Genomic DNA, 13,886 nt, shown 5'->3' on the forward strand with positions numbered 1-13,886 from the left:
GAAGGCACGGCCATCGATGGTGGAGTGATTAAAATCAGGGATGCACAAGAGGCCAGAATTAGAGGAGTGCAGATATCTCGGAGGGTTGTGGGGCTGGAGGAGATTACAGAGATAGGGAGGAGGACATGGAAGGATTTGAAAACAAGGATGAGAATAATAAAATCAAGACATTGCTTGACTGGGAGCCAATGCAAGTCAATAGGAGAACGGGACTTGGTGTGAGTTAAGACAAGGGCAGCAGGAGTTTTGGATGACCTGAAGTTTATGGAGAGTAGAATGTGGGAGACCAGGAGTATGTTGGGATGGTCAAGTCTAGAGGTAACAAAGGCATGAATGAGGGTTTCAGCAGCAGATGAACTGAGGATGGATGATGTTGAGTGATGTTACAGAGGTGGAAATAGGTGGACTTAGTGATGACACTAATATATGGTCGGAAGCACATCTGGGGATCAAATGTGACACCAAGGTTGTGAACAGACTGGCCTAAACTCTAGGGGCTGGATTTTAGGCAAAGAACATGGCAGCCGTCCCGCACTTGACTCACGCGGCCGCTCCACCGTGATTAAACAGCGGGCAGCCACTAGCCATAATGACAGCGGCCGCCAACCCCTCCCCCAACCCCCACCCCCAATCACATGGCAGGGACGACATTGGCGATGCCGTGAATGGCATCACCTGATGCAGTAGCAAGTGCTAGTGCCATCTTTCAAAGGCTGCCAGCCCGGAATACAATGTATCCAAATGCAGAGTTGCCCTTCCCCCCTCCAATCCATAAAATAATGCAAAGTTTCCCCCTTCCCCCCTTATCCAGACACAAAGCAGAGATGACTCCTTCTCCCCCACCACCCCCCCCCCCCACCCCCGTACCCCCACCATCCATATGGCGGAGCAGGTTCAAGGGGCCGAGTGGCCTACTCCAGCTCCTAATTTGTATGTTGGTATGTACACACAATGCAGAGTTGACCCCTTCCCTGCCTTGGAGGCACCAGCTTCTCTTGGACGGGAAAGTGAATGCGTGCGAGTGACACACGTCGAGCCCATGACTGGGAATGGATGGTAAGTTCGTGGTGAATTATATTCAAGTGGATGCAGAGAGGTGCTTACCATATTTAATGTAGGGTCCCGTCGCAGAGCAGTGGGGGTGCCACCACCGAGCTTCGTCCCCCCCCCCCACCCACCCCCGGGAAGATTGGAACTGGCAATCCCGATGTTGGGTTCCGTGACGGCCGTTGCCGCTCTGATTCTCCGATTCTGCGGCCCCCTCCGACACGAAACCTGGCATCAGGAGAACAAAATCCAGCCCATAATGTTAATGTTCTTTAACTGTACTCAGTCTATTCTAACCAAGAGATAGGAGGGATATTGCCCTGTAATCAGATTGGCACATGTGGCTACCTGCCCTAATATCTCCTAGTGTGACTTGGTGCCACATGTTCTATCATGCTCTTGTGAACAGCCTTGAAGCATTTTACTGTGTTAAAGGTGCTAGATAAATGCAGTTGATGTTGTTGCTGAATGTGAGGATGCAGAACTCCTCCTGCCAGCGATCTGTTGAATTGCGTGGGGAAATGTCCCATGCCAGTGTCTGATAGGGTCTGTGTTTCCCTTCCAGTGTCCGCAGCAGGGTGGAACTGAGGAGAAATCTGAACTGCAAGTCATTCAGATGGTACCTGGAGAACGTGTACCCAGAGCTCAAGTAGGTTCCTGTTCATCCTGTATGATGGGGAGGAGGGAGCAGCTGTGGTAATATCACCCGTTCTCTCATAACTGAAATATTGTGCTCCCACCCATGGTCCAGTGTATGTGGTACTGAGGCTCACAGCCCTGAGAGGCCCCAGCTTCACCTCCTGATCTTTGTTTAGATAGACCAGCCCCACCATCACCTGCTCCCCCACCCCTCCCCATGTCATTGTCTCAGCTCTGTGCAGAAACAGCTAGATGTCTCAGCTAAACCCACCATTTAGGTGGCGGGGCGGTGGGGAGAGGTGGGCGATGGATGGGGACGGAATCCCAGTCCTGCCATTCAGGGCAGCAGATCTATATCACATCCATGTGACATGGGCATCCAGGGTTACTGGGTAATGGTAAAGAAAGGGCACCGTAATAACAAGATCTTTTCATTAGTGATTTACTTCCCTGTTGACACTTAGATTCCTAGAAGGATTTGCTGCAAATTGTTCATTTTTCTGACAACCATTACTGGTAGGAGTGGGTTTCCCAATGGGGATCCCCCTGTCTGACATGCTGTGCAAGCTCAGGAGGATCTATGGAGGATTGCCAGGCAGACCAGAGGTTCCTCACACCTAAACCTGCCAACAGAGGTGAAGAGATGGTTAATGCAGGACCAGGCTCCTCTTCTCAAAGTAAGTGATCACATCACTAAAGCGATGAGGATGCCTGACGATACTTAACTGTTAGCTGTTTCCACAGAAACACTTGCAAATATAGCATGTCCTGGTTTCAGGGAGATCATCGAATCATCCAGCACAGAGGGAGGCCATTTGCTCTATTGTGCCTGTGCTGGTTCTTATAAGAGTCATCTAATTAGTCCCACTTCCCTGCTCAATCCCCGAGTCCTACCCCACTCTGCTCTCTCCTGCCCCACTCTGCTCTCTCCTACCCCACTCTGCTCTCTCCTGCCCCACTCTGCTCTCTCCTGCCCCACTCTGCTCTCTCCTGCCCCACTCTGCTCTCTCCTACCCCACTCTGCTCTCTCCTGCCCCACTCTGCTCTCTCCTACCCCACTCTGCTCTCTCCTACCCCACTCTGCTCTCTCCTGCCCCACTCTGCTCTCTCCTACCCCACTCTGCTCTCTCCTGCCCCACTCTGCTCTCTCCTGCCCCACTCTGCTCTCTCCTACCCCACTCTGCTCTCTCCTACCCCACTCTGCTCTCTCCTGCCCCACTCTGCTCTCTCCTGCCCCACTCTGCTCTCTCCTACCCCACTCTGCTCTCTCCTGCCCCACTCTGCTCTTTCCTGCCCCACTCTGCTCTCTCCTGCCCCACTCTGCTCTCTCCTGCCCCACTCTGCTCTCTCCTACCCCACTCTGCTCTCTCCTACCCCACTCTGCTCTCTCCTACCCCACTCTGCTCTCTCCTGCCCCACTCTGCTCTCTCCTGCCCCACTCTGCTCCCTCCTGCCCCACTCTGCTCCCTCCTGCCCCACTCTGCTCCCTCCTGCCACACTCTGCTCCCTCCTGCCACACTCTGCTCCCTCCTGCCCCACTCTGCTCCCTCCTGCCCCACTCTGCTCCCTCCTACCCCACTCTGCTCTCTCCTGCCCCTCTCTGCTCTCTCTCCTGCCCCTCTCTGCTCTCTCTCCTGCCCCTCTCTGCTCACCCTCCTGCCCGCTCTGCTCTCTCTCCTGCCCCTCTCTGCTCTCTCTCCTGCCCGCTCTGCGCTCTCCTGCCCGCTCTGCTCTCTCTCCTGCCCGCTCTGCTCTCTCTCCTGCCCGCTCTGCTCTCTCTCCTGCCCCACTCTGCTCTCTCTCCTGCCCCACTCTGCTCTCTCTCCTGCCCCTCTCTGCTCTCTCTCCTGCCCCTCTCTGCTCTCTCTCCTGCCCCTCTCTGCTCACCCTCCTGCCCGCTCTGCTCTCTCTCCTGCCCCTCTCTGCTCTCTCTCCTGCCCGCTCTGCGCTCTCCTGCCCGCTCTGCTCTCTCTCCTGCCCGCTCTGCTCTCTCTCCTGCCCGCTCTGCTCTCTCTCCTGCCCCACTCTGCTCTCTCTCCTGCCCCACTCTGCTCTCTCTCCTGCCCCACTCTGCTCTCTCTCCTGCCCCACTCTGCTCTCTCTCCTGCCCCACTCTGCTCTCTCTCCTGCCCCTCTCTGCTCTCTCTCCTGCCCCTCTCTGCTCTCTCTCCTGCCCGCTCTGCTCTCTCCTGCCCGCTCTGCTCTCTCCTGCCCCACTCTGCTCTCTCTCCTGCCCGCTCTGCTCTCTCCTGCCCCACTCTGCTCTCTCTTTTGCCCCTCTCTCTCCTACCCCTCTCTGCTCTCCCTCCTGCCCGCTCTGCTCTCCCTCATGCCCCTCTTTGCTCTCCCTCCTGCCCCTCTTTGCTCTCCCTCCTGCCCGCTCTGCTCTCTCTCCTGCACCACTCTGCTCTCTCTCCTGCACCACTCTGCTCTCCCTCCTGCCCCTCTCTGCTCTCCCTCCTGCCCCTCTCTGCTCTCCCTCCTGCCCCTCTCTGCTCTCCCTCCTGCCCGCTCTGCTCTCTCTCCTGCCCCACTCTGCTCTCCCTCCTGCCCCACTCTGCTCTCCCTCCTGCCCCTCTCTGCTCTCCCTCCTGCCCCTCTCTGCTCTCCCTCCTGCCCCTCTCTGCCCTCCCTCCTGCCCGCTCTGCTCTCTCTCCTGCACCACTCTGCTCTCCCTCCTGCCCCTCTCTGCTCTCCCTCCTGCCCCTCTCTGCTCTCCCTCCTGCCCCTCTCTGCTCTCCCTCCTGCCCGCTCTGCTCTCTCTCCTGCCCCACTCTGCTCTCTCCTACCCCACTCTGCTCTCTCCTGCCCCACTCTGCTCTATCTCCTGCCCGCTCTGCTCTCTCCTGCCCCACTGTGCTCTCTCCTACCCCACTCTGCTCCCCCTCCTGCCCCACTCTGCTCCCCCTCCTGCCCCACTCTGCTCCCCCTCCTGCCCCACTCTGCTCCCCCTCCTGCCCCACTCTGCTCTCTCTCCTGCCTGCTCTGCTCTCCCTCCTGCCCGCTCAGCTCTTTCTCCTGCCCTCTCTGCTCTCTCTCTTGCCTGTTCTGAGGGCAACTGCAGCAGGAAACATTGACCAGGGCAACACTCACACTTGACTTTGTTCTTTTTATGCAGAATTCCCGTTGAATTGGATTCCCACCCTGGAGAAATCCGGCAAAGACAGGATTGTGTGGAGACTCTGAAAACAGTCGATCACGATTCGCTGACTGTCTGCCTCAAGCACTGCATCCAAAAAAACAGAATCCCAGCAAGTAATCAGGTAACAGGAGCCCTGGGTCTCATTGTCGCTGTCTTTATCTCAGTCTCTCCATCTCACCCTGGATCTGGTTCTCTCTCTCTCTCTCTCTCTCTCTCTCACACACTTACACAGATACAGCACATAGACTAAAAAGGTACAATTATACTACTGGAAGTGTAGTATAGACCCCCAATCAGTCAGAGGGAGATGGAAGGGAAAATGTGTCGGCAAATCACTGAAAATGTAGAAACAATAATGCTGTATTAGTCGGGGATTTCAACTACCCTAAAATAACTGGGATAGAATCAGTATTAAAGGTTTAGAATTCTTCAAATGCATTCAGAACCTTTTTAAGTCAGTACACAGTAGGCCCAACAAGAGTAGGGCAGTTCTGGATGTAGTTTCAGAAAATGAAGTTGGGCAGGTGGAAAGCGTATTATTGGGAGATTGTTTCCCTGGTAGTCATCATAATTCTGTTAGATTTAGTATAGCTGTGGAAAAGGACAAAGATAGACCAGGAGAAAAAGTTCTCAATTGGAGAAAGGCCAAACTAAGCTGAGATGTGATCTGGCAAAAGTGGACCAGAAATAGCTTGTTGAAGATAAATTATTTGTAGAACAGTGGGGGCATTTGAGGAGGATATAGAAAGGGTTCAGAACAAATATATTCCCACAAAGAAAAAGGGTGGGACTCCCAAAACTAGACACCACCCCGACACCACCCCCCCCCCCCCCCCAACCGGATGTCAAAGAGCATACGGAGTAGGGTAAGGCAAAAAAGCGAAGCTTATGTCAGATATCAAAAGCTCAATACTGCAGAAAGCCTAGAGGAGTATAGAAAGTGCCAGGATGAAATTAAAAAGGAAATTAGGAAAGCAAAGAGAGGGCATTGTTACCACTGACCGCTCCAGTCAACGCCCCCAATCAAAATATACGACTCGGATTGTGTTGGGAGAAACACACTGTTAATTCAATCCCGTCAGTCCACAGATCGCCTAACATATCATTTAAAACTTTCCAAATTAAAGAACAACCCAGCCAAATTGTACCATCTATTAACCCCCGAATGAGGCTAACCAAACCAGGTGTCTTTCAATCAACAAATTAACTCTTTAATTAGAACTAAATTCTTAAACACTATGAAGATATAAACAACATTTAAAATAGAAAAAAATTAGAGTCCTTGCAAATTTACAGTCCAATGTTGCTTGAAGTCCTCACAGAATGTTGCTTGAAGCCCTCACAGTCGTCCGATGCAGAAAAAAGTGTCTTCCACAGTAGAACAGTCCATAGTCTAACTCCAGCGGTAGGTGATGCTTTCCTTCTCCAGCGAATTTCAACAATTAACGACTTGCAAACACTTTCAATAAAATCAATCTGACTTTAGAATTTTTGAGGGATAAAAGATTGTCACAGTCTAACTTCCCTTTCTTCAGTTCAAATTATCAGAGATCTCCGTTTTGGCTTGACTCTTTTTTTAGAACTTGGAGAGATAATAATTAAACTGACTAAAATCCTATTCCTTCAGTTTAAATGGTTGCGAGCTCTTTTTTCAGGTGCTAAACACCACAGCTGTCTGTGTGTCCTCTGTGTCTGTGTTCCATTAGAACAAACTGTCTTCAAGTAAAAAGCCAGTTCAAAATTGAATTGTAACAAAGGTATCACTTGATAGTCACTCCCAGTGGCTGTATCTATGGTAATGAGAATACACCCTTTGAATCGCTGTCTCCAAATGGTTGTTTCTAAGGCAACAAAAATGCACCTTCCTATAACTCCTGAGGCTTGCTGGTTCTTAAAGCAATACTGATCCTTTGCAAGCCTTAAAGGCAAACACAATATTCCCAGAAAAAAAACTACAGGACCAAGACACCTCCACCCCTAGCGGAATGAAACGTCATTCCTGAAATGCGTTAGATTACAATGGGTAAAAAAAAAATTGAAAAAACGCGAACTTTTTTTCACACATTTACAGATATACTAATTTCTAAAAAAAAAATGTTTAGACTACAGCACCAAGTTCCACCAGAACATTTCGGCTTTACATTTTCAAAAGGTTGTTCCAAATAACGCCCCCCATATCAAATTTACAAGCATAGTATAAATTACCATTTAAGAAGGCACAGATTAATTAAGGTCAGTCAACATGGATTTGTGAAGGGAAGGTTGTGTCTGACTAAATTGATTGAATTTTCACTGGACGACTGATCGCACTAACCCGGGATCCGCACTCACAGACCGATCGCACTAACCCGGGATCCGCACTCACAGACCGATCGCACTAACCCGGGACCCGCACTCACAGACTGATCGCACTAACCCGGGACCCGCACTCACAGACCGATCGCACTAACCCGGGATCCGCACTCACAGACCGATCGCACTAACCCGGGATCCGCACTCACAGACCGATCGCACTAACCCGGGATCCGCACTCACAGACCGATCGCACTAACCCGGGACCCGCACTCACAGACTGATCGCACTAACCCGGGATCCGCACTCACAGACCGATCGCACTAACCCGGGACCCGCACTCACAGACACGATCGCACTAACCCGGGACCCGCACTCACAGACCGATCGCACTAACCCGGGATCCGCACTCACAGACCGATCGCACTAACCCGGGACCCGCACTCACAGACCGATCGCTCAAACCCGGGACCCGCACTCACAGACCGATCGCACTAACCCGGGACCCGCACTCACAGACCGATCGCACTAACCCGGGATCCGCACTCACAGACCGATCGCACTAACCCGGGACCCGCACTCACAGACCGATCGCACTAACCCGGGATCCGCACTCACAGACCGATCGCACTAACCCGGGACCCGCACTCACAGACCGATCGCACTAACCCGGGACCCGCACTCACAGACCGATCGCACTAACCCGGGACCCGCACTCACAGACCGATCGCACTAACCCGGGACCCGCACTCACAGACCGATCGCTCTAACCCGGGACCCGCACTCACAGACTGATCGCACTAACCCGGGATCCGCACTCACAGACCGATCGCACTAACCCGGGACCCGCACTCACAGACCGATCGCTCTAACCCGGGACCCGCACTCACAGACTGATCGCACTAACCTGGGACCCGCACTCACTGACCGATCGCACTAACCCGGGACCCGCACTCACAGACCGATCGCACTAACCTGGGACCCGCACACACAGACCGATCGCTCTAACCCGGGACCCGCACTCACAGACCGATCGCACTAACCCGGGACCCGCACTCACAGACCGATCGCACTAACCCGGGATCCGCACTCACAGACCGATCGCACTAACCCGGGACCCGCACTCACAGACCGATCGCACTAACCCGGGATCCGCACTCACAGACCGATCGCACTAACCCGGGACCCGCACTCACAGACCGATCGCACTAACCCGGGACCCGCGCACACAGACCGATCGCACTAACCCGGGACCCGCACTCACAGACCGATCGCACTAACCCGGGACCCGCACTCACAGACCGATCGCACTAACCCGGGACCCGCACTCACAGACCGATCGCACTAACCCGGGACCCGCACTCACAGACCGATCGCACTAACCCGGGACCCGCACTCACAGACCGATCGCACTAACCCGGGACCCGCACTCACAGACCGATCGCACTAACCCGGGACCCGCACTCACAGACCGATCGCTCTAACCCGGGACCCGCACTCACAGACTGATCGCACTAACCCGGGACCCGCACTCACTGACCGATCGCACTAACCCGGGACCCGCACTCACAGACCGATCGCACTAACCTGGAACCCGCACTCACAGACCGATCGCACTAACCCGGGACCCGCACTCACTGACCGATCGCACTAACCCGGGACCCGCACTCACAGACCGATCGCACTAACCCGGGACCCGCACTCACTGACCGATCGCACTAACCCGGGACCCGCACTCACAGACCGATCGCACTAACCCGGGACCCGCACTCACTGACCGATCGCACTAACCCGGGACCCGCACTCACAGACACGATCGCACTAACCCGGGACCCGCACTCACAGACACGATCGCACTAACCCGGGACCCGCACTCACAGACCGATCGCACTAACCTGGAACCCGCACTCACAGACTGATCGCACTAACCCGGGATCCGCACTCACAGACCGATCGCACTAACCCGGGACCCGCACTCACAGACCGATCGCACTAACCCGGGACCCGCACTCACAGACACGATCGCACTAACCCGGGACCCGCACTCACAGACCGATCGCACTAACCCGGGACCCGCACTCACAGACTGATCGCACTAACCCGGGACCCGCACTCACTGACCGATCGCACTAACCCGGGACCCGCACTCACAGACCGATCGCACTAACCCGGGACCCGCACTCACAGACTGATCGCACTAACCCGGGACCCGCACTCACTGACCGATCGCACTAACCCGGGACCCGCACTCACTGACCGATCGCACTAACCCGGGACCCGCACTCACAGACCGATCGCACTAACCCGGGACCCGCACTCACAGACACGATCGCACTAACCCGGGACCCGCACTCACAGACCGATCGCACTAACCCGGGACCCGCACTCACAGACCGATCGCACTAACCCGGGACCCGCACTCACAGACTGATCGCACTAACCCGGGATCCGCACTCACAGACCGATCGCACTAACCCGGGACCCGCACTCACAGACCGATCGCTCTAACCCGGGACCCGCACTCACAGACTGATCGCACTAACCTGGGACCCGCACTCACTGACCGATCGCACTAACCCGGGACCCGCACTCACAGACCGATCGCACTAACCTGGGACCCGCACACACAGACCGATCGCTCTAACCCGGGACCCGCACTCACAGACCGATCGCACTAACCCGGGACCCGCACTCACAGACCGATCGCACTAACCCGGGATCCGCACTCACAGACCGATCGCACTAACCCGGGACCCGCACTCACAGACCGATCGCACTAACCCGGGACCCGCACTCACAGACCGATCGCACTAACCCGGGATCCGCACTCACAGACCGATCGCACTAACCCGGGACCCGCACTCACAGACCGATCGCACTAACCCGGGACCCGCGCACACAGACCGATCGCACTAACCCGGGACCCGCACTCACAGACCGATCGCACTAACCCGGGACCCGCACTCACAGACCGATCGCACTAACCCGGGACCCGCACTCACAGACCGATCGCACTAACCCGGGACCCGCACTCACAGACCGATCGCACTAACCCGGGACCCGCACTCACAGACCGATCGCACTAACCCGGGACCCGCACTCACAGACCGATCGCACTAACCCGGGACCCGCACTCACAGACCGATCGCTCTAACCCGGGACCCGCACTCACAGACTGATCGCACTAACCTGGGACCCGCACTCACTGACCGATCGCACTAACCCGGGACCCGCACTCACAGACCGATCGCACTAACCTGGGACCCGCACTCACAGACCGATCGCACTAACCCGGGACCCGCACTCACTGACCGATCGCACTAACCCGGGACCCGCACTCACAGACCGATCGCACTAACCCGGGACCCGCACTCACTGACCGATCGCACTAACCCGGGACCCGCACTCACAGACCGATCGCACTAACCCGGGACCCGCACTCACTGACCGATCGCACTAACCCGGGACCCGCACTCACAGACACGATCGCACTAACCCGGGACCCGCACTCACAGACACGATCGCACTAACCCGGGACCCGCACTCACAGACCGATCGCACTAACCTGGAACCCGCACTCACAGACTGATCGCACTAACCCGGGATCCGCACTCACAGACCGATCGCACTAACCCGGGACCCGCACTCACAGACCGATCGCACTAACCCGGGACCCGCACTCACAGACACGATCGCACTAACCCGGGACCCGCACTCACAGACCGATCGCACTAACCCGGGACCCGCACTCACAGACTGATCGCACTAACCCGGGACCCGCACTCACTGACCGATCGCACTAACCCGGGACCCGCACTCACAGACCGATCGCACTAACCCGGGACCCGCACTCACAGACTGATCGCACTAACCCGGGACCCGCACTCACTGACCGATCGCACTAACCCGGGACCCGCACTCACTGACCGATCGCACTAACCCGGGACCCGCACTCACAGACCGATCGCACTAACCCGGGACCCGCACTCACAGACACGATCGCACTAACCCGGGACCCGCACTCACAGATCGATCGCACTAACCCGGGACCCGCACTCACAGACCGATCGCACTAACCCGGGACCCGCACTCACAGACCGATCGCACTAACCCGGGACCCGCACTCACAGACTGATCGCACTAACCCGGGACCCGCACTCACAGACCGATCGCACTAACCCGGGACCCGCACTCACAGACTGATCGCACTAACCCGGGACCCGCACTCACAGACCGATCGCACTAACCCGGGACCCGCACTCACAGACTGATCGCACTAACCCGGGACCCGCACTCACAGACTGATCGCACTTACCCGGGACCCGCACTCACAGACTGATCGCACTAACCCGGGACCCGCACTCACTGACCGATCGCACTAACCCGGGACCCGCACTCACAGACCGATCGCACTAACCCGGGACCCGCACTCACAGACCGATCGCACTAACCCGGGACCCGCACTCACTGACCGATCGCACTAACCCGGGACCCGCACTCACAGACCGATCGCACTAACCCGGGACCCGCACTCACAGACACGATCGCACTAACCCGGGACCCGCACTCACTGACCGATCGCACTAACACGGGACCCGCACTCACTGACCGATCGCACTAACCCGGGACCCGCACTCACAGACCGATCGCACTAACCCGGGACCCGCACTCACAGACACGATCGCACTAACCCGGGACCCGCACTCACAGACCGATCGCACTAACCCGGGACCCGCACTCACAGACCGATCGCACTAACCCGGGACCCGCACTCACAGACTGATCGCACTAACCCGGGACCCGCACTCACTGACCGATCGCACTAACCCGGGACCCGCACTCACTGACCGATCGCACTAACCCGGGACCCGCACTCACAGACCGATCGCACTAACCCGGGACCCGCACTCACAGACACGATCGCACTAACCCGGGACCCGCACTCACTGACCGATCGCACTAACCCGGGACCCGCACTCACAGACCGATCGCACTAACCCGGGACCCGCACTCACTGACCGATCGCACTAACCCGGGACCCGCACTCACAGACCGATCGCACTAACCCGGGACCCGCACTCACAGACTGATCGCACTAACCCGGGACCCGCACTCACAGACCGATCGCACTAACCCGGGACCCGCACTCACAGACCGATCGCACTAACCCGCGACCCGCACTCACAGACCGATCGCACTAACCCGGGACCCGCACTCACAGACCGATCGCACTAACCTGGAACCCGCACTCACAGACCGATCGCACTAACCCGGGACCCGCACTCACTGACCGATCGCACTAACCCGGGACCCGCACTCACTGACCGATCGCACTAACCCGGGACCCGCCCTCACAGACCGATCGCACTAACCCGGGACCCGCCCTCACAGACCGATCGCACTAACCCGGGACCCGCACTCACTGACCGATCGCACTAACCCGGGACCCGCACTCACAGACCGATCGCTCTAACCCGGGACCCGCACTCACAGACTGATCGCACTAACCCGGGACCCGCACTCACAGACCGATCGCACTAACCCGGGACCCGCACTCACTGACCGATCGCACTAACCCGGGACCCGCACTCACAGACCGATCGCACTAACCCGGGACCCGCACTCACAGACTGATCGCACTAACCCGGGACCCGCACTCACAGACCGATCGCACTAACCCGGGACCCGCACTCACAGACCGATCGCACTAACCCGCGACCCGCACTCACAGACCGATCGCACTAACCCGGGACCCGCACTCACAGACCGATCGCACTAACCTGGAACCCGCACTCACAGACCGATCGCACTAACCCGGGACCCGCACTCACAGACCGATCGCACTAACCCGGGACCCGCACTCACAGACACGATCGCACTAACCCGGGACCCGCACTCACAGACACGATCGCACTAACCCGGGACCCGCACTCACAGACACGATCGCACTAACCCGGGACCCGCACTCACAGACCGATCGCACTAACCCGGGACCCGCACTCACAGACACGATCGCACTAACCCGGGACCCGCACTCACAGACTGATCGCACTAACCCGGGACCCGCACTCACAGACACGATCGCACTAACCCGGGACCCGCACTCACAGACACGATCGCACTAACCCGGGACCCGCACTCACAGACCGATCGCACTAACCCGGGACCCGCACTCACAGACACGATCGCACTAACCCGGGACCCGCACTCACAGACTGATCGCACTAACCCGGGACCCGCACTCACTGACCGATCGCACTAACCCGGGACCCGCACTCACAGACCGATCGCACTAACCCGGGACCCGCACTCACAGACACGATCGCACTAACCCGGGACCCGCACTCACTGACTGATCGCACTAACCCGGGACCCGCACTCACAGACCGATCGCACTAACCCGGGACCCGCACTCACAGACACGATCGCACTAACCCGGGACCCGCACTCACAGACACGATCGCACTAACCCGGGACCCGCACTCACTGACTGATCGCACTAACCCGGGACCCGCACTCACAGACCGATCGCACTAAACCGGGACCCGCACTCACAGACCGATCGCACTAACCCGGGACCCGCACTCACAGACTGATTGCACTAACCCGGGACCCGCACTCACAGACACGATCGCACTAACCCGGGACCCGCACTCACAGACACGATCGCACTAACCCGGGACCCGCACTCACTGACTGATCGCACTAACCCGGGACCCGCACTCACAGACCGATCGCACTAACCCGGGACCCGCACTCACAGACC

General features: G+C 57.3%; 1 protein-coding gene across 2 annotated transcripts in view; it reads left to right on the forward strand.

The window, feature by feature from the left end:
* galnt14 (UDP-N-acetyl-alpha-D-galactosamine:polypeptide N-acetylgalactosaminyltransferase 14 (GalNAc-T14)) overlaps nucleotides 1-13,886 on the forward strand; it is a 121,295-nt gene that overhangs the window by 75,108 nt on the left and 32,301 nt on the right. For both annotated transcript variants that reach the window (XM_068027877.1, XM_068027884.1), the window contains exons 11-12: nucleotides 1,613-1,696; nucleotides 4,805-4,949. In XM_068027877.1, coding sequence (XP_067883978.1) covers nucleotides 1,613-1,696; nucleotides 4,805-4,949 — 229 coding nt within the window. The remainder of the gene's footprint in view (nucleotides 1-1,612; nucleotides 1,697-4,804; nucleotides 4,950-13,886) is intronic.

The sequence above is a fragment of the Heterodontus francisci genome, chromosome 3 (genome assembly GCF_036365525.1).
Source record: "Heterodontus francisci isolate sHetFra1 chromosome 3, sHetFra1.hap1, whole genome shotgun sequence".
NCBI classification, from domain to species: domain Eukaryota; kingdom Metazoa; phylum Chordata; class Chondrichthyes; order Heterodontiformes; family Heterodontidae; genus Heterodontus; species Heterodontus francisci.